Source organism: Myodes glareolus, chromosome 13 (genome assembly GCF_982192425.1).
Source record: "Myodes glareolus chromosome 13, mMyoGla1.1, whole genome shotgun sequence".
NCBI classification, from domain to species: Eukaryota; Metazoa; Chordata; class Mammalia; order Rodentia; family Cricetidae; genus Myodes; species Myodes glareolus.
The window spans coordinates 48107703-48129375 of NC_142038.1; the positions used below are offsets into that span (position 1 = coordinate 48107703).

The 21673-nt window shown below is 44.4% G+C and overlaps 1 protein-coding gene across 6 annotated transcripts in view; it reads right to left on the bottom strand.

The window, feature by feature from the left end:
• Positions 1-21312, bottom strand: part of Arhgap26 (Rho GTPase activating protein 26) — a 398943-nt gene extending 377631 nt beyond the window's left edge. For 2 of the 6 annotated variants that reach the window (XM_085699929.2, XM_085699933.2), the window contains exon 1: positions 20867-21312. In XM_085699929.2, the coding sequence (XP_085556055.1) occupies positions 20867-21020 (154 nt within the window). In that variant the 5' untranslated portion in view covers positions 21021-21312. Of the gene's footprint in view, positions 1-3761; positions 3781-20866 lie in introns of those variants that run through there. The other 4 variants (XM_085699930.2, XM_085699934.2, XM_085699931.2 and 1 more) reach the window with 3 other exon arrangements.
• Positions 21313-21673: the final 361 nt, after the last annotated feature.

Consider the following 21673-nt stretch of genomic DNA (forward strand, 5'->3'; position numbering starts at 1 on the left):
AGCTCAGAAAGGTCAGCAAGTGACAGGTGAGAAACAAAATGAAAGAAGCAATGAAAAATGATTCGTTCCTGTTCTACAGATACTTGCTCGGTCATGTTCATTGTACTCTATTCATAATATTCAGGAAATGGAAACAACCTAAATGTCCTTCTGCTGACAAACAGATAACGAAAGCGTGGTGCCAATCCACGTGGAATACGATTCAGCTGTGAAGGCAAACGAACGCTGCAGGTAAAGTCATGGGACTAGAAAAGATCATACTGAGTGGGGTAACCCGGACACTGAACATTATCGTTTATGTGACTCTTAACTCCAAATCTTCAGACCTGAGTATACAACATGGAGTAACCACGAAAACCAGGAAACTATAAACAGATGATGGGGTGGGGCGGGGGTGGGGCATGAGAGACAGGAATAGCAGGATACAAGTGATTTGAAGGGGGATGTGGAGAAAATGGAGCAGGCTATAATTACAGAGGGGGCTTCTAATTACACTTTAAAGCAGGACACCCTTTTGCAGTAAGTACCAGGCACCTAAGATAAATTCTCTGGCCAGCAGACAAGAGAAGGACGCAAAAGAGGTCTTTCGTGTGCCTTGTGAGTCCTGAACTGTGTATTAGGTACTTAAGATTTCTGAGACGTCAGCAGTTCAGAACTCTTGGGAATGTTATGGAATCTTTTTGAGGCATATTTAAAAGAGAAACATCTGGATTAAGTTCAGTATAATATGGTCAGAGCATAGGATTCAGTCTAATTATCAGAGGTAATTCTTCGTAGAAGGTGAGGAGGCCAAAGACTGGGATATAAGGACAGGACCAACATAGTACTTTAAATCCCTATATTATGACCATGTTATAAAAGGGCAATAGGAATTAGTCATTAGAATAGAGATAGTTGCTATGATTTTATACCAGGTGCTTTGCACATAGCTCCTAAGTAACGCTACTGTCCCATTTTTCTAAAGGAAGAAACAATATAAGAAATTGGGCAGTTAGCAGAAGAAGACTGCTCAAAGACAAAAGGGCTAGCATTGGATGACGTTCAAGTCCTGTCTCTCTCTCTCTCTCTCTCTCTCTCTCTCTCTCTCTCTCTCTCTCTCTCTTTCTCTCTCTCTCCCAGTAATCTTCTAGAGGTTATGGCTGGATATACCTCATAGACTACCATGAAGATTCAGTGAAACAAAGATAAAGTTTGGGCTATGCATGGCTCTATGGTACAGCATTTATACAGTATGCGCACAGCTCTAAATTGGATCCTGGCAGTAAAAAAAATCATTTTTAAGTTTATAAAACACCTGAGAGATGCATGCCTGACCCACTGTAAGCATTTAAATGATGGTGGTGACTCTACCAGCATTACTACGGTACAAGTCAATCTAACATCATGCTTTTGACATGTGGGTCCCTGAAAAAAAAAATCTCTTGGCCTCTAAAATTCTGCTTAACCAGAAGCAAAAGGAAGAAAGGATTGGAAAAGGATCAGAAGAAAACTAAGAACAGACTGTGTGAATTTATCCAAAGGAGACCTGTGGCCCATTTAAAAGGGCATGCATTGAGGATTGTGCAATTTTCACAAAAGGAAAGAGTCACAAGACCTAACCGTGCAAAAGTTGTGCATCATCAGTCCAAGAAGGCTTGACACAGCACAGTTGGAGAATGGTAATAATACACAGAGACATTCATGAGCTATTGAATAGAAAGATGATAAAACCAAAATAACTATCTCTAATTGGCACTACCGACATAACTAAGATTTTCTACATCTTTAATTTCTCTCTAATGAATATGTAGTATTTATGTAATCAAGAAAATGCTGATCTGGGCTGACTTTTTTAACAACTGACCCATATGAAGAGAAAGAAGCAACATAAGCCTCAGGGGAAGGCAGAAGGGGTGTCCTGTTATTTGTTGTGGATGCTTCTGTGAACTGTGAGGCTGGCAGCTCTGGGGGAGAGAAACAGCAGCCTTACATCTTATCCAGGATCCATCTACGTATGTCCAACGTGTATCACTCCTAGACGTTCTAAATCAGTACTCATAAAGCTAGAACTCGCACCCAGTTCCTGACTTATCTCAAGTAGGTTTCTAGGTTCCCTAGGTGACATTATAAATAATTATATTTGGAGCTGTTCGACTAACCCAAATAATGCTCTTATTCTATGTCCCCATTTTTATTTCTTGTAATATAAGTAGTGGCCTCCTTGATTCAAGATGATTTTAACAGCGTTGCTCCAGCCTAGTGATAAAAAAAGAGAAATTGAGGCTTGCCTTGGGTCCCTCTGAAGAAGTAAATATAAGAACCAAAATGCTCTGGTCATAGCAGGCAACCAGGGAGCGGGAGCAGGACATTCTGTACCCACCCTGGTTCTGAGAGGTCCATTCACCTCTGGAACGTAACACAGGAACTTGAACAGGAAAGGGGCCCTGGATGGCGTTGTTTACAGTCGTGAAGACTAGCAGCAGAGACCTCTGGGTTCTACAGTCTTTTCACTATAATTGTGACTCCAGGGTTTGCCTAGGCCGTTCCCTTTTAAAAGAGCCTTTGTCTTCCTCATCATCACAATATCAACGGTTCACATCTTTGGCCTTTTAGCCAGACATTCTGTAGGGAGGTCACAGCAAAAGAAAGTGGGGTGGGGAGAAAGGACACAAAGAGAAGGGCGGGCATGAGGGCAAGAGCCAAGGCAGAGAGGGCAGCAAGCAGTCTCCACTCTCAGATGGAAAGTCTTAAGTGAGAAAGAGGGTTGCAGGCTAAGACTTACACATCTCCCAATCATCCTGTATCAACGAATTGAACCATTTGTTTATCCAGTTTCCAAAATATTTAAAGCTGGTGCCCTCCAAATATGACTATCCAAATCAGAATATGACTGTGAAGGTCCCCCTGTGTGAAGACAAAAGTTCCTCAAGATGGGGCATAGCTCATTTGCCTACAGTTCACAGGCCCCTTGGGTTCATTTCCCAGCACCACAAGTAAGCAAAACATAAAAGCTTTGAAGAGTTCCTTTCTTGATTCCCACACGATACTACCCTAGATCTTGAACTCTTCCTTTCCACTCCCAGCCAGGAAGTTACTCAGCAAAGCGAACTCCTCACCCAGGCAGAAACAGGACGGAAGGAGGGCTAACCGGAGGCCTCCAGACCCTCTCAGGGTTGACTGTGAGTGAGATTCGCAGAGCCAGCAAATCATTCGGGGTGCAAAGATAAGATGGTGCCAGGTCCCTACACCTAGGCCGTGACATCACAGCATTCCCAGTAGCAAGCTGCACGAGGTTAAAAGTCCCAAGGAAAAAGCTGCCAATAGTTGGGGGAATGGGAAAGATAGGAAGGCATATCTAAGAACTGGAGAGAGATGACAAAAATGGCCTCCCAGATAACTGTAGAAACATTCAGAATCTGCAGCCAACCCATAGGACCTCATGCAATAAACAAAAGAACCGTGGGGTACGTGAAATTGCAGCCTAATAAAGCCATTTTCCAAATCCTAAAGAACTCACAAGGTCCCTGCTCATCGCTGCCTCCCACCACCAAGAACTCAGCATCAGTCTGACTGAGATGGCACACACAGAGATGACTCAGCTTTCTTCTCTAGCTGACATTTGGGGAGCTTTTCATATAAAATAACCATCAAAAAGAAAAACTAACATTTTTTTTTTCTTAAAGAGACTCGGGTTTGGGCTTACGGAAGATAACCCAACATTTAGAACTGAGACCTGTAAAAATGAGCATGCATTACGTACTCTGCAGCTGCTGAACACCTACCTGCATGAATTCAGGCTGCTTCCAGTACAGACCCCTAAGCCCTGTGATGGTATGAAGTGATGCTGCCCAAACGTGGTGGAGGAGTGGAGAAACTAGCCAGAGTCATCTCCCAGAGAATAGCAAGGCCAAAAGCGATCGGTTCCACCCCAATTGACTATGCAAGAGAGCACAGTGTCCCTGTCGGGGAACTTATTACGAGTGTGCTGGCTTCAGAAAAAAGAAAAAGGAATTCTTTCCAAAGAGAGCCATGTTGCTGCTCTAAGGAGACTAGCCACATGCTAACTCGCTGGCCTTGCACACTGCTCAGGCAGCTTTAGTCAGAGAGCCAGCAGACAGCCTCACAGCCTGGCTGGCAGATGCAAATCCTGGACAAACAGCTGAGAGCTGTGGCCTGAAGATGCTGAAGGAGCATCCCGACTGCCTGCCTGGCCTCCATCTCCCAAAAGCCATACTGTCCACAGCAGGAGTCATGTAGACAATGAGCTATTGGATAAGCAGCCCAGGGCAAGGTCTGTGTCAGGCATGTCTGTAAGACTCAGACACCGAAGCAGGAAAGCCCTGTCTCTGGGAGAACAGCCCGCAGATTCCCTAAGCAAACAGCAGAGCATGAGCAACACTGATGTCCTCGCGGCGACATCTTGGGTTCTCCCCGGCAGCAGCTGTTGTCTTTTCTGCCCAGCCCTGCGGAGATCAGAACAGAGATAGGCACTAGGGCAGGAAGGAACCTTTGCCAGAAATGAGTGGCCTGGGGGTGTTGCAGTGGCAGGTCGGGCAGATCAGCTCTGGCTGGGTTTGGGGTACCTCATCCTCCAGTCAACTGCCAGCCCCTCCCTAGATGCCAAGCCTCTGCAGCAGCTCAGCCAGCTCACTATGCTTCTTGAATGTTTTTAAAGAAAAAAAAAAAGTGTGTGACATAATTACAGACTCTGACCCCAACCGCCTTTAACCCTGACAAGGGCAGCGAGGACTCACTGTGGGAAAGCTGGTTGCCCTGGGACTGCTCCGAGATATAAAGTTTCCTTTCAGATGCTCTCCACCCCCACCCCCATCCCCAGTGCTCAGGGGGTCCCAGCAGGCTCCCAGGCGGAGCCCAGGAACAACCGAATCCCAGGCATGAAGCCACACCAGCTGAGATGCCACGGTTGCTGAAACATTTACAGCCTTGGAACACTCCATCATCCCGTGGCCTGCATTAGTGTTGACTGACACCTTGCAGATACCTGAGCTGGCCCAAGGAAAGGCTGGGCAACTCATCAGGGCACATTAAGGGGAAAAGATGACTTAAGGACAAACAAGGTTTACACAGAATCTCTTCTGGCCTATTTTGACTTCCTGTGTGGTCTGACACCCACACACACAGGCACACACATACATGCAAATCACTAGAGAGAAAGCTATAGGCCACACAGATTTCCAGGCCTGCCCCTGAGCTCAAGCATTAGAATCTCTTTTGGCTGAAAGCCTAAAGTCTGAGAACATCTTACAGCATTCTCTCTTTTAAGAATGCTGCAGAGCCGGGCGGTGGTGGCTTAGGCCTTTGATCCCAGGCAGAGGCAGGAGAACTCTGTGAGTTCAAGGTCAGCCTGGTCTATAGAGCAAGTTCTAGGACAAGTTCCAAAGCTACACAAAAGAGAAACCCTGTCTTGAAATAAAAATTACAAACAAAACAAAACAAACCAAACCAGCAACAGAAACGTATGTAGAAAAACCCTCTGGGGAAATTACGGCAGGTACAACTCAAGATGGCTGTAGTCATGTCAAGCTTGGTACAACCACCACCTTGTAGCCAGGACAATCAGATAATAAAAAAAAACGCAGTTTCCATTTATATTTCACTTACATTGTGTTTATGCCACTAAGTTCTCATCTATTTTTTCCTAGTAATATCATTACACAGGTAGTAATTATGACCTTGCACCTAAGCTGCTCTCTTTAGTTCCTCCTCCAAAAGCCAAACCCCAAAGGCCTCTGGGAACATTCTCATCCAAAATGTCCAGGACAAAATCCCTAGTCACCAACTCTTCTACCCACCTGCTACACAGTGATACGGCCCACAGCTTCAGCCTACGCTCTTCTCTTAGGGTCTTAGCACCCTAAGATTAGAATCACCTGGGGAAGTTTTACAATTCCCAGCCTACAATTTAAACTGCATCAAAACCTTTGAGGTGGGGGGAGGGTGACAGGCATCAATGGACACCTAAGGTTGAGAACTACTACATAGGTCTTATGAATTCATTCGCTCCAGGACCTCAAATACCACCTGGGGAAACCCAAAGCCTCAGGTCTCTTCCAGAGCTCACCCCCACTCCACCTGCAAGCCCATGAGAACTACAGACACAAGCCTCACTCAGCTGTGTCTGCATCACACACCACAAACCCACGAGAGTGGGATGGAGTTCAGTCAGCATCTAGGACCTGATGGGTACTTTGGAGGCACCCTAGTTCCTTCCTCTCCCGTGCCCTTATCGCTTCTCAATCCAAACGCTGTTGAGTATGCATCCTCCTGTTGGTTCATATCAGCACATTTCCTCTGAAAAATTCCATAGAACTCTCTATGATACTCCGTAACTCTGAAGGCTTAAGCAGTGATTCCCCCAAGTCAAGCAGATTTCTGCAACAGCACATTTCCTGTCACTCTTTCTGGACTCCTTGGCACAGAGCCCCCCACTCGGGGACAACCACATTCTTGTCTGTGAAGCCCATCGTGTCTCTACCTTTCTTGCCAGGCACCACATGAAACATGTCCATTCTCTCCAATGCTTCTACCTTAGGGCAGTGTTAAGCATACAATGGATCTTATATTACTGGTGAAATAAGAGATTATTTTAAGTAATACAATGACAAGTACTTATTTTGGATTTTTGAGACAGGATTTCTCTATGTAGGTCTGGCTGTTCAGGAACCCATTCTATAGACCAAGCTGACCTTGAACTGTCTGCCTTTGCCCCACATACTAGGATTGAAGGAGTGTATCACCAACACCAGGACAGTACTTTTTAATTTAATGATTATGATTCAATGATTCTTTTTAGAACACAAAGTAGCCAAAATCATCAAACCTGTGACTTCTCTTTTGACATAATTACAATTTTGAATAGACATTCTCAAAGTTAATAAAGAAGGGTGAAGGTGAGGCATAATTAGCAGAGGTGACCTACAAACGGCAGATAAGTAACACGGGCCCCTATGGACCTGATAAGCTTTCATTAGCCTTTCCCAAAGGAAACAGAGGTTCCCTCCCCTAGTATCCTCCAAACTGCCAGCACTCCTCACCCAGGGGGTCGTGGTCTGCTTGTGATTCCTTGGCTTCCTTTCCAGAAGCTGAGCAACCAGGAGAGGGACAAGTGTCTGGTCCACAGACCCACCAATGGAGCCTTCTAGGCCAACGGGGGCTGTCCCAAGTACCTGAGCATAGAGACCAGAAAGCACAAGTGGCAGGCCTGTCTTCCATCAGAAAGACATGCTAAGCTCTGCAGGAAAAGCCACCATGGGGAGATGGTCCACAAAACATCCCCATCTCTTGCCCGCCAGGAATTCTCGTGCTCACAGCTACTGCGTAAGACACGCCCAGTAGCTCAAAGTCACCAAGTTTTGCAGGAGATTCAGCACCTGCAACCCTCCTGAATAGAAGACGAACTACACCAGGTGAAAACTCAACAACTCCACACCAGAACGTAAGAGTAGGCCTTGTATTTGGGTGACTCGTCCTATGTCACATTCTGTGGAATAATTTTCACTATAGCTTTTAATATACAAACCAGGGAGAAGGAAATGAAGAAAAATTACAGTAATTTTTTTGTTACATGGATGCTACACTACATAGCAAAGAAGCTCCTTTTCTACTCTCAAAATCAAGGCTCAGGAAACACAGTTCACTCAGAATTTCTTGGACTAACTCCCTGAGAGTATCTATCACGGTAGAAAATACACACAGTGCTTTTAGCTGAGCAATTCCACAGGAGGAACTCATCCTACAGATCTGATTACTTCTGTGTTCCATGCCAGAGGTATGTACCTCAAAGCATATGTGTGTATGCATATATGTGTATGTGAACATGTTTAAATACATGTGTGTATATATGTGTTTATATACATCTGTATATAAACATACACATGTTTATATACATGTGTATGTGTTATGCTTATTTCTATACATGTGCATGTATGCACATGTGTTTGCATACATATGTACATGTATATATGTGTGTGTATATATATATATGTCTGTGTGTGTATAGGGAGAGAAACAGATAGATATAGACAAAGTTTCAGGTAGTCCAGGGATTAGCCGGGACTCTCTAAGTAGCTAGAAATAATTTTGAACTTCTGGTTATCCTGCCTGTACCCTCTAAATATTGTGATCATGGACATATGTCATGATGTCCAGTTTTATGCGTAAATGAGGATCAAACTCAGGGTTTCATGCATGCTAGGCAAGCACTCTACCAACTGAGTTATACCTCCAGCCCAACTGGAAATAATCTAACTGTGTAATGGGGGAATGGTTAGAAAAAGCTGTGCTTCATCCATATGATGGAATGCATGCACGAGTGCAGAACATGTAACATACATCACAATTAGACACAAAAATTACATATGGGATTCTTCTAAATGCATAAGTGTATATAAGTGTACAAATGAATACATATACATTTGCTGACACATTCATAAATTTCATTAAAAAATATCCAAGACACTGGTGAAATGCTGCTTTCAGTGGAATTGGGGACGGAGACACGGGCTGGAGGAATACTCCAAGTCCTTTCTGTCTTTTGATCTGTGCCATTTATAGGTGTTAACTATTTAGATCAGCTCTGACAAAGAAACAGGCATGAACAAAAGTCACTTTAGTTTCATTTTTCTCTGTCCACAGCTGACCCACAAGTGTAACAATGAAATACACAGTCAGAAGTCTGTTACAATTTGGGCCCTATCTGCTCAACAGTGACCTTGACATAAAAACACAGCCAAAGTTCAGCTTGGCTGCCTGGAAGTCTAGCTAAAGCCACAGGATGTGCCAGTGCTATAGCCACCAGGGATATGGCAGTTCATATTTTCAAAGTGTTCCAACAAGCCTGCCGTAAACATAGAAGTCAGTATGATAGCAAGATCAAATGAGCATTGAAACCTACCTGTGGTATCTTTACAAACCATACAAAACAGAGTTTATTTTGGCTTTTCCTGTGTGGCAGCAGCAGGAGTCGAAGCGCAGCTACTGAGTTGGCCCGGAGGAGCTAGCTAATAAGGTTTGTTCCAGAATTCTCAAGCCCCAAACCTTTGTCCATCTGGCAAAGAAAACACACACACATGCACATGAACACCCCACCCAACCCCAGGAATCTCCACTTTCTAAATATAGTAGGCAACTGCCTGGTCTCCAAACTCACGCTCTGCAGCATTCTGTGCCTTCCAACCAAGGTGAAACGAGCCAGACATAAACACGCTGTGACAGCTTCTGGCCCCCACTGCCAAGCTGTTTTCCTTACTGTTTCCTCTCTTCCTCCACTCTGGGCTTCTACAAAATGTGACTGATTTATAAAAAATTTTTAAAAATTTATAAAAAATTTATAAAAAATTCTCTAGCTACTAATGTTATTTGTCCTCATCCTAACAAGTATGCTTTTCCTGCTGGGCCCCCCAGTTTGAGTTTGGAAGAGTCTTTTCAATATGGACAAAGTAAGGCTCATTTCCCATTGTACTTAGAAGGACCTGCATCTCGGAAAAGATACTAGACAAGCTCAAGACTAGTAAGGATGCCTGTATCGCCCACCCTACCATTACACACACATGGTGAGGAAGGGGCCTCATTCTTTCAGAATCAGTATCTGGGCCACAAAAGGCAGATTATTTAGAATTTTTCCAATTAACCTAAAGAGTTAAGCTTCAGAAACATAATCTAGCACATATTCACAATCACCAAACCAATTAGCTACAGGGAAATAAAGGACCTAAATAATGGCTGATAAAAAACCTATAGAAACTGGAGTCCGCAACAGACCCAGAATCTTTCAGATGTTGGGACTCATACACACAAAAGCTGACATGGGAATGATTATTCCGGCACTTTCTCTAGCTGAAAACCTAAGATAATCCAATAATCCAACCCTCTCAAATAATCAAAAGAAATGCAGGGTATACATGTACTGACCTAGCAAAAATAAAATAACGAAGTAATGGGAAAAGTGCAACAAAAATTTATATAGTAAAATCCCATTTTTAATAGATAATACACAGAAAACAGATAAGAGAAGGAGCATTCCGAATGAATGAATGAATGAATGAATGAATAGAATCCTGAGGTTGTGGGTCTAAGTCAGAGGTATAGGGCAGCTAGCCCACCATCTGAAACCCTGAGTGTGATCTCAGAACTGAGAGTGAGAATGAAAAAGAGAAGTGGGGGAAGGAGAAAGAGAGGGATGGGGGAGGGGAAGAAAGAAGGAGGAGGAGGAAGAGAGAGGGAGGAAGCCTTTACTCTGTATACTTCTCTGGTGTGAGTATATACTCATGAATTATGTATGCCAGTGTCATTGATATTTGCCTCTGAACTAGACCATTCACTCATACCATTAATTTTCTCTCCAAACCTAATGTTACTGACATGTTCCTGATTTCAGAAAACAGTAGTATCATTCACGTAACTCAGGTCAAAAGCATCTTAAGCCATCCTGATTTCTCTTTTTCTCTCTGCTAGTCCACATTCAATTAAGCAGCAAATTATACCAGCTCTACTTACAAAGCACCTGATGTTACCGTCCTGGTCCAAGGTGCCATGGCTCTAATTTCTATCCCAACAGTCCCCTAATTGGTTCCTTGTCCCATCTTGTCCCACTATCTTGTCTCTCATAACCCTGCTGGCCTTGAACTCACTGTACCCCTAAAAATGACTTTGAACTTCTTATCCTCCTGCCTACCTCTACCTCCTAAGTGTTTGGATTAAAGGCATGCACCACCATACCTGATCTACATAATCCTTTTAAAACACAAATCGGATCATACAATAACTGCCCATGGCCATCCATGACAATGAGGATGAGTCCCGAAGTCTTTTCCAGCGCTCAGGAGATCTATGACCTAGGCTGCAGACTCCCCCATTCATTTCTCACTGCCGTGCTCCAGTCACAGATGACGTCATTGGGGACCCTTTCCCTTGACTTCTGTAGCTGTTAACTCTCTGACAAAGTCCTTAGCAGAGTCCAAGGCTTTAAAATCCATGGCAAGAGCAGAATACAATCTCTCAATTTGTGCATGAAGGTTTTCTTTACTGGCAAAATATACAGAAAGATAGATTAGATGGATGGATAGATAGATAGATAGATAGATAGATAGATAGATAGATAGATAGATAGATAATCAGTTGAAATGTACTAAGTTGTGATTTTCAAAATTAGAAACAAATCCAATTATTAGTATAAATCTAAAAGAAGCACTTTGACTATAAGGTTATAATGGCATCCCTCCTTTGGGTAATTTTCGGGAATGCCATGGCCTTGACAGGATAATACAATCTCCTTCAGGAGTTGCTTTCTCCAACAGCTCTGTTGTCATAACAATCTTCTAATTTTGTCAGCTCTAGGGGTTTGGGTCATTGTCTAAAGATGAGAATGCCTACCTGTGAGATCCACCAGCAGAGATGCTGATTGACCTACATAGAGCAGAGGGCTGAATCACTGCCCCCTAAAACACCAATCTCCTAAACCTATGGGCCCTGAAATACAAGTGAAACTGTTGCAAATAGAAGTAAAGAGTCCCCAAAGAAGACAAATGGATAAAATGAATTACTGTTCACTTCATAATCAAAAGGTTTATGGGACGAAACAGAGCATAGTATATGTGAGAATACACATTTCAACAAATAAGGAGCGCCAATAGCCGGGAAATGCATGCACAGATGCTCAACATCATTAGTCACAAGCAAAATCCAAATTAGAACCAAGTGAGATACATTACTCCAGTAGTCTGCTACTATCAAAAAGAGATCATTGGAAGTGTTGGTAAGCCCGTACACTGCTGATGTGTAATAGGGCTCTTCTCCTGTGGAAAATGGTCTGTCAGCCTTCTAAAAGTTAAACCTGTTTCCTTTAAACCTGAGTTTAAATCATACTTTATGTTTTCCATATAATTCAGCAATTTTACTCCTAGGTAAGACACAAAATTAGAGGTGAAAACATAAAGGCATGTATGTAAACATTCTTGGCAGCACCATTCAAAACAGCTAATGACCAAAACTCATCTCAGACACAGAAGAGCCTCAAACCAACACACTAACTGAAGGGGCCTGAATATAAAGACTTGTAATCTATAAGTCTGCTTAGCTCCGATTCTCAGAAATGACCACTCTAGACACAGGGAAAGGGACTTAGTGGCTGTGTACGGCTTCAAAATGGAAGACACCTGCAAAACAGACATGAAGAAGCTTTTGGGGTAACAATTTTCATCAGCTGGATTCCGGTAATTGTTCCTCAAGCCACTTAAAACAGCTGAATTCTATGTCAAGTAAATTATTAACAGTGGAGCTTAAAAAAAAATACCTGCTCCCCCAAAGCACGCTGACCTGAAACAAATGGCTGCTCTGAAAGGGATACATAGAAACATGATGGAATGTTCTTGGGAGAGACACTTGACAAATTAGTATGTCAAATGCAAGTGTTCCTGGTCATTCTGCAGGGAAAGGAAAAAAAGGAGAGGAAAAATCGTTTCCCTGATTTCACAGGAGAAGGAATCATGCTTCTTAGAGGAGGTTGCTAATAATTAAATTTTAACAATAAGACACTCGGTCATAAAAAGAAACTAGTATCTAACTTTAGTATCTGGTCTAACACAAATGAACCCTGAAAACACCACACTACATAAAATAAGCCAGATGTCAATGCTAAGTGTTGTATGACTCTAGAAACGTTTAGGACATCAAATAAACAAAGAAAGATTGCCAGGGTCTAGGGTTTGATGGGAGTGGAGCCACTATGTTATTTGGACCATCTCAGTTTGGAATGCCGGGAAATCTCTGGAACTAGACAGCACAGACAGTACACAACATTGTGAACGAACTCAACCCCCTAAAGTGTACGAAATTATTTAAAAGCTGGTACAGTAGTAAATTCTGTGCCATGTACATTTTACCACAATAGTTTTAAAAGCCTGTTTTGAAAAATGAGCAAAAGAAAATTCAAACAGCCATCCCACCAAAGAAGGTACACAAATGGTAAACAAACGTGAAAAACACTCAGTGGAGGAGAAAGTGGAGGTGAGCATGAATTCCTCCACCTATTATACAGTCCAAACAAAAACACCACCACATACATACAGAGCAACAGGACCTCTCACTCTGGGCCGGAGGGAATGCAAAATGCTGCAGCCACTTTGAAAGACAGGTTGGTTATTTCTTACGAAACAATGCATACTCTTATCACATGATCCAATAATCACACGATCTTTACGCAAACGAACTGAAAATTCATGTCTCTAAACAAAACAGTTGTGCTGACTTCATTCATCATTGTCCAGACTTGAAAGCAATCAAGATGTCCTTCAACAGGTAAGGGAAGAAACACGTTTTGGTACTCAGCAATGAGACCCAATAGTTACCAAGACATGGAAGAATCTGAAATGTACGTTACCAAGTGACACGTGGCAATCTAAAAAGGCTACAGACCGCTTCCAGTTGACAATCTGAAGAAAGGGCGAAAGGAGACAATGAAAAAGCCCATAGGTGGTAGAAGTTGAAGAAAAAGAAGATATGATAGAACACAGAGGGTTTCTAAGACAGTGAAACTATAATGACATAATAAACGGTACGCCATCAATTGTGCACCACCAGGAAACTTTTATTAATAATATTCTACCAGGGACCAGGGGTATGGGTGTGTACTCACATGTGCAAGACCCTAGCTTCAACCTCCAGGACTGATGAGCTAAAATAAAGTCAACGTTGGTTAATCGGCAGTAACTGATGTGCCAGGATTTTGAAAGATGTTTAAAAGAAAAAAATAGGGAGAAACCAGAAGGAACAGACATTCTACAATATAATGAGAGTCTTGTATATATTCTACCCAAATGTTCTTAAACCCCAAGCCAATCTAAAGAGCAAAGTCTATTCTTTATTTTAACAGTGGGAAGATGGTTCTAAGTCACAAACAGAGGGCTGAAGATTAAAGATCACATGCAATTTGTTTAATGCACTGTGAATAGAGAAGCATGCAGAGATGTTTTTAGAGCCAGTGTTATATAAAAACTAAAAAAAAAATCTTGTTTGGATTTAATTAGCTGTTGTTTATATTTGTATGAGTAATACTCCAAATGTCAGTATTGCAAATTACCACCATTTACAAATAATTAGGAAAGTCATTTTTTTCCTTTTCTTCACAAGTTGCTTAAGTAAATCAAAGGAATTGGGAACAATTTTTTTGCTACCTGACTCCATATTTACTTGGTCCATTAAGGTTTTTGGTGAGCAACATAATTACTGCTCAGCCAATCAATCTAGCATTGGACAGCTTTTAAGAGTTTATGTCATTCAAAAACAGCCTCGTTCTTGGGACTGAGGGAGAGGGCTCAGCAGGTAAGAGCTCCGCTGCACAATCATGAGGACCTGGGTTCACCCCCCCACTCCGGCACTCACATCAAAAGCCAGTTTCGTCACGTGTGAACCTATAAACTCAGAGCAGTGGAGCACAGAGACAGGAGGATCTGGGGGGGCTTACTAGACAGCCAGCCTAGACAAAACTGTGAACTCTGGTCGACAAAAGTCCCTGAATAAGTCAGAGAGTTGACAGAATGAGACACATGATATACACTACATACACAGGTATGCACGCACACACATGCGCTCGTGCACACACACACACACACACACACACACACACACACAACACGGCTCATTCTCACCATGTGGGGGAAAATACCCGCATTAAATGCTAAAGAAGTGAAAAAGGTAACCAGTTTTAAAGTACACACACTTGGTAATTATTTTACTGTTGTTTTAATGAATAAAGAAGAAGAATCATTCACTTTAACAATTCAGATCAAGAACAGGTTTTTGGCCTCCCTTTTCAGTGCTCTATTACCCAATTAAGAATGAATCACTGATAATCACTTGGTAGCTCTCAGAGAGAAAGCAATGCTTTACAAAGACAAGGCAGAAAATCCTCCTTCCTATTCTACCCTTCTAGCCTATGGGGGCGAGAAAACCTCAGAGGACAATACAAAATACTAGCTTGCCTTGGCTACTCAGGGCTGGAAATCTACAAAGCACTACTCAGTCTTCTCAATTAGCCTAGCACCTGCTACATGTTTCCCCTTCAAGAAGAAGGCTGCATCTTCACTATCGGTATTTTTATTGAACGTACACAAGGGTAATGTTCAGAGGAAGGCCAGCAGACCATTGCCAACAACTTTCCAGCCATGTCAATTTTGAAAAGTTAGCCCAGAGATGCAGAAACAGAACAGTGCAGTTGGCCCATGATATCTGCAGGTCTGGATCCTATGTTTCCACCAACCAGTATGAAAATATTTGGGGGTGGGGTGGGGGGACCTGTACCTGTGCTCAACACATGCAAACATTTTTCTGTCATCACTGCATACACAATACAGTATGTAACAGTTATCTCCCTAGCATTCACATTATGTGATTAGCAGCAGCCTAGAGTTGCCTAAAGTATTCAGGAGGCTATGTGTAGGTCACATGTCAACAGCAGAAGAGAGATTTGAGCATCTGAGGATTTGGGTATCCAAGATGGATCTTAGAACCAACCCCCCACCCCAACATGGAGAAACAACTACATCTGTCTTACAGAACGGTAGCAGAATGGTGTTAGCATGGCACAATATGGGGGCCCTTGGCATTGGAGCTGGCGCTTACTAAGTGTTCAATAAAATGAAAGACGCTGGCTTTCTTAATGAGCTATTTGTGTTAAAATCACCTCGAGAACATGATGGAAATGAAATAACAGAGATCTCAACATGGGTAACATCTGGGAATGCAAAGAAAAAGACACATCATCCCTTTTAAAAAAAGCCCATAAGAAGCATAGAATCAGCATTAATATAACATAAAAGCTTTCATTTCATTTAGTAAAAACATTATCACTCCACTAAAGAGCAATCTGAAGTATGGCTTTATTCACAATTACATACCCAACCTAACTTGACTGGAAGGGCTGGATTTTTAGTTTAGCTCTAGTTATTCCCTCTGCACCCACCAAACTTGGTAGAATCCATACCCCTCCCCATGGACAGAAAACACCAGACCACACTTTCCAGACCCTGGGAAATAAATCAGTGTGCCCTCACCTCTACTTAAATCCCCAACATTTCCCCATCTGAAATTCAGTTTATGAACTCGGTTACCACCTAAAGGTGATTATGGCCACCTGAATGACTGCGGTTGTCCTTCTAACGCCCAGACCAGGCAAATCTACGGAGACAGAAAGCACAGTGGCTGGCCAGGGCTGCAGAGGTTGGAGGGAAGAGCAGGCAGATGACTGGTAATAAAAGCAGGTTCTATTGGAGATGACAAAAGTGTTCTCTGACTGCTGGTGATGGCTGCACAAACAGTGAACATTACTACACCACTGAATGAGATGGTCTTAATGAGCAGGCTATATAAGATAATGTGGACTACATCTCAGTGACACCACTGTCTGAAAAACTGCATTTCTGCCCCACCCATTTAGTTTGCCAGAATAAGGACTCTATTTCAGAAAGCAGAAGTCAAGTTCAGAGGGGTATTCCCCAGCAACAAATCCAGAAGTTGACTGTCAGCATGTGGAAATATGGTTCCCCAAAGCTCAAAGCCCTCAGACTAACAGCTTTCCATGGCTATGAAACCACATTAGGTTTGCCATCAAGTCCACAAGAGTCACACATGAAGACCATTTGTAGTGGGTGGTTTTGTGTGTCAACTTGACACAAGCTAGAGTCATCAGAGGAAGTAGCTGAGGAAATGCCTTCTTGAGATCCAGCTGTAAGGTATTTTTTCATTTAGTGATCAATGGGGGAGGGCCCAGCCCATGGTGGGTGGTGCTATTCCTGGGCTGGTGGTCCTTAGTTCTATAAGGTAGGCTAAACAAGCCATGGGGAGCAAGCCAGTAAGCAGCACCCCTCCATGGCCTCTGCATCAGCTCTTGCCTCCAGGATCCTGCCCTGCTTGAGTTCCTGTCCTTGACTTTCTTCAGTGATGAATAGCAATGTTATGAAGTATAAGCCAAATAAACCCTTTCATCCCCAACTTGCCTTTTGGTCATGAGGTATCTCAGCAATAGAAACCTTAACTAAGATACTATTGCCTTCAGCAAGCTTGTTACACAGACAGGGAGGCAGGCAGCCTCTTTCTCTGAGATGGAAACTTCTCCTAACAATAACTTAATAAAAACAGGAAAGACAGGCCAGGCGGTGGTGGCGCACACCTTTAATCCCAGCACTCGGGTGACAGAGGCAGGCGGATCTCTGTGAGTTTGAGACCAGCCTGGTCTACAAGAGCTGGTTCTAGGACAGGCTCCAAAGCAACAGAGAAACCCTGTCTCAATAGGACAGGGACAATAGATATTGGGAGACTAACATATGTTCTTCCTTTTTAACCTATGTCATGCCCTGCCTCCCCTTGGCATAACCACATTTGATACGAACACTATTACCAGAATTCTAGGATTGTGTCCATCAGTGACTAACACACACAACTACTGGAGTTCCCAAGAGCTGGCAACATGCACCTCTGCCCCTTTTGTTTTCAGAAGCACCAAGTCCTGACAACTTTGAATGCTGGCATACTGCAGTACTGGTGAAATTCACTGAGAGGCGCCAAGGGCCATGTTCCAAGTGTTGCCATTGGAGGTGGTGGTTTTATTTTGTTGTTTTAACATTTACTGTGTCTATTGGGCTGTGAGAGGTTGGTGTGACTAGTTCCACTTACAAAGGAAGAGCTCAGACGCAGTAAGGTGCCCAGAGTCAAATAATCAATAAGCATTGTGTCAAGATTTGAACCCAGAAAACTCCAAAGCTCACCCATCCTCTATCACTTCTACAGGATGAAAAGGAAAACAAGACCTAAACACACAAAACTGGTCAGCCAGTGAGAAGCAGGGGTCCTGGGTGACTAAGTACTGCTCAAAATGTCATAACAAATCACCATCAGCAACGACTGGGAATTGACAAAACTGCACACCAAATGAGAACTCTCTGAATAGTAAGGTTTGTGTCTTTCTTTCTTCCTTTTCTATGTGTGTCCTGACATGCCTTGTTGCTTATATTCTGTGTCCATACCAGGGATAGAGAAACCAGGTAGAGTTCAAGGGGTTTGTTTTTATGGTGTCGTTTTATGCGGATTTTGGCAGATTCCCAAGCAGATTCAAAAGAGAAACACGAGAGAGGCTCTAGTTTAGGCTAACCTAGATGACAACAGCATTGCTTTATTAAGCGGGGTAAGTGTAAGGTCTTTGGAATTTGACAACTTGAATTTGAGTACCTTGAACTTACCTTGGACAGGTTTCTGACTTCTTGGCTGCTTGTTTTCATCATTTACAAAGTAGAAGTAACATTAAAATATTGTAGATAAACCCTGCCAACATCTGGAGGCCATTTTTATTACCTCTGATTATATGTATAGATAAAGCAAATCTGAAGCCAGAGATCTGTAGAAGTACTAGTTACAAAACAAAACTAGTACTAACTTCATAAACGAACATAACTATGTATTTATTTTTAAGCTGTACTGGACAAACAGTGTTTTTCATTAATAGTAATGATCTGGATTGAAGAAAATTAATATACAGGAACTAATATGGTATACAAAGCAGCAGGCACCTCACAATAACACAAGGCCTAAGGCAGTGTGAAAACCTGTTAGGAGTCAAAGAGGTTGCATCAGTCACACTCTCTGCTGAAGCAGAGGGGCACAGTCTTAAAGATGAAGAAGTCTTTGTACCAAGTCACAGAGCCGATCCATCCCAACATTGCAAAGACGCTTACTATCTAATGAATCCACGCTCCTCAGAAATAGTAGAAGGCAAATTGCCAGTCACCCAACACACCTTCCTCAGCGTCAATGCTCAGATAAAATGCAAGTCCAAATTCTAGCAGGTTTGGTCCTGCAGGCTCCATTCTGGGCAAGAAGAATCGAACAGACTGAGAGTTCTACACTGTATAGAATTACATTTCTATCTCAGACCATGCAGCTTCAAAAGCTCTGGGTTAGTGATTCCCTAAGCCCGTGTTCTCATTTGCAAAATCAAGAGAGATACATGAGATTAGCACACAAACAAGCCATGGCTGCCACAGAATTTTGTGCCTCTATAGTCATAGGAGCAGTCAAAAAATATCACTGCTACATCCTGGTATCCAATGCAATGCCCAGGAAACAGGAGGCATTTGTGATGTTTGCTGAATGAAGCAGAGGATCAACTTAAGCTAGCCTAAGGTCTGCCATGATGGTATGGAACATGCCTTTAATCACAGCACTCTTTTCCGAGAGAGAGAGAGAGAGAGAGAGAGAGAGAGAGAGAGAGAGAGAGAGAGAAGAGAGAGAGAGAGAGAGAGAGAGAGAGAGAGAGAGAGAGAGAGAGAAAGCGAAAGCATAAGGGTCAAGTAAAATTTTCAGACCCAACTTCTAAGTGAACCCCAAATTTACTTCAAACTAGAGGGCACTTGTTCCCTGAAACAAGGCAGGCCCTGGTCTTTGACAGAAGCTGTTCCTACCCCCAGGAATATAGCTAACCAATCACTCCAACGCAGAGAACCCGGCAGTCCTCCTGCAGAGACTCTGCCCTGGCAAGCCTCCTGATGTCAGTCCTGCACTTTTATTTCACCCCCAGAAGACTGGCACTTGCCCTGACATTCCATCCTCTCGCCCTTCCATTTTCAAAGCAACAGGCTTACTAAATTTTAAAGAACCATTCTGGGGATCATTCTCACAGCTAGGATCCAACTCTGGTGAGGCAACCATTCTTAGCAGAAAGATAGCGTCTATTAGGAACCCATCACAGAGACAGGAAAAGTAAAGAGTCAAGACAATTCCACTATCCGCCTCCACTTCCTGAGTATCAAAATGAAAAGAACGCCTGGACTATTTTTAAAATGAACCCAATGAAAAAGTACCCTTCTCGCCCTGCAAGGTGCACAACCCTAGAATGCTTGGGTTCTAGATTTGACCATAAAGAGAAACTCTAGTCTTGCTCTGCAAAAGTTAGGTGGCAAAATTTTGACACACATATACACCTTGTACAAAAAGAGGTAAAAAAAAAAAATTAAATGGCTTCCCAGAATCTCGAAACCTTTAAGATGAGCTTAAACTTCTCTTTTCTGAGAGAACGCTGAGGATGTCCCCTCTCAGCCTTTTGAATTTTCAAGGATAGCCGAAGGGGCGGGGGTGTGGGGGGGAGAGCAAGGGAGCGGGAGAAGGAGAAAGACGGATGTGTTCGTTCTATTTTTAAACCTTCGCCCACAGTTTAGAGTAAAGGAACACTCTGGTTCTATACTCCCACCCCTGTCACCTTCTGCTAAGCACAAGAATCAAAACCTGCACACGTACACCGCACTGCTATGTCTAGGGATGACTGTCAATGTTCCCAGGAATATAGCTAACCAATCACTCCAACGCAGAGAACCCGGTAGTCCGGGCCAGGCTGGAGCTGCATGCAGGGCTCATGCACAGTTCAAAGCAGTCGCCACCCTCCTCTTCCCAGGGATGGGCAGCGCCCCCTCGGTACGCTCCATTCCCAAGCCTGGGCAACCGGCTGGGCACCCGGAGTGAGCAACTCGCCCCCCCTAAGGACACCAAGCCATGGAAGCGTCGAAGCGATGGGTTTCCTAGCAGGCTGCCGCAGGCTGGGTGCTCTGGCCTCAGGCCAGAGACACCTGTATCGCACACACCCACCCCGTCCAGAGTGCCACCCCACTGACCACCTCCCGGCTGTCCCGGAATGCAGAGGACTGGGTGGCCAGACGCCTCTAAGGCAACTGACTCGCTCTTTTCTCACGTCCTTCTCGCCTGAGGCGACATCGACACCCGTCACTCAGCGCCCGGGAGGGGGGGGGGGGGATGAAAGCCGGCAGCGCGCGGGCAACCCAGAGCCAAATGCCGCCGCCCCGAGCCCTCCAGCCTGGCTCCGGACACTCACTCTTGAGCGCGCTAATGAGCGACTTCCCGTCCTTGATGAGCTCCTTGATGAATTTGTTGGTCTTGTCCAGCTCTGCTTCGTGTGACTTGAGCGTCTCTCGGAAGTGCGGGCTGTCGAGGCAGCAGTCGCTGAACTCCAGCGCCGGGAGCCCCATTCTGCCCGTGGAGCCGAGCTGAGGGGACGCGCCTCGCGCGCTGCTCAGCGGACACCCGCGACGACGGCCGATCCACAGGTGTGGCGCCGGCTCGCCCCGCGCGCGGGGTCAGAGGGAGCAGGAGACTCTGAACCGCAGCCGGGACTCAGCCGGACGGCGGGCGCTCCTGCGCTGAGCCACCGAGCGGCACGCGGGCTGGAGGCGCAGCTGGCGGACCCTCGGCGGCGCCGAGAAGCGAACGAGCGCGGCCACCGCCTCCCCGCCTCCTCTGCGGTTCGCCGCTCAGCAGGCTCGAGCGCCTTCTCACAGAAGCCTCAGCCGACCCGCCGGCGTCCGGGCCGCCCGAACCTGCTAGCGATGACCTAATCCACTGCAGAGCCAATCAGTGTGCTTGCCTCTGCCCGACCCCCAGGGCCGCTCGAGGACGCCCTGCCCTTCCGCGGTTCTAGTCCAATCATATCTTTCTGGAGGCGGGGTCTGAGCATGGGGGAGGAGCCCACACTAGCACTAGGTCCGCAGAGCAAGCCCCGCCCCCTCCCGCTCAGAGCTGGTTGCAGAACCAGAGCCCGGTGCAGCATTCTGTGATGGGTGCGCCCCTGCCACCCGAAACTGACCCACCCGGTGCTGCCCTAATCGAAGCCTGAAATGAGACG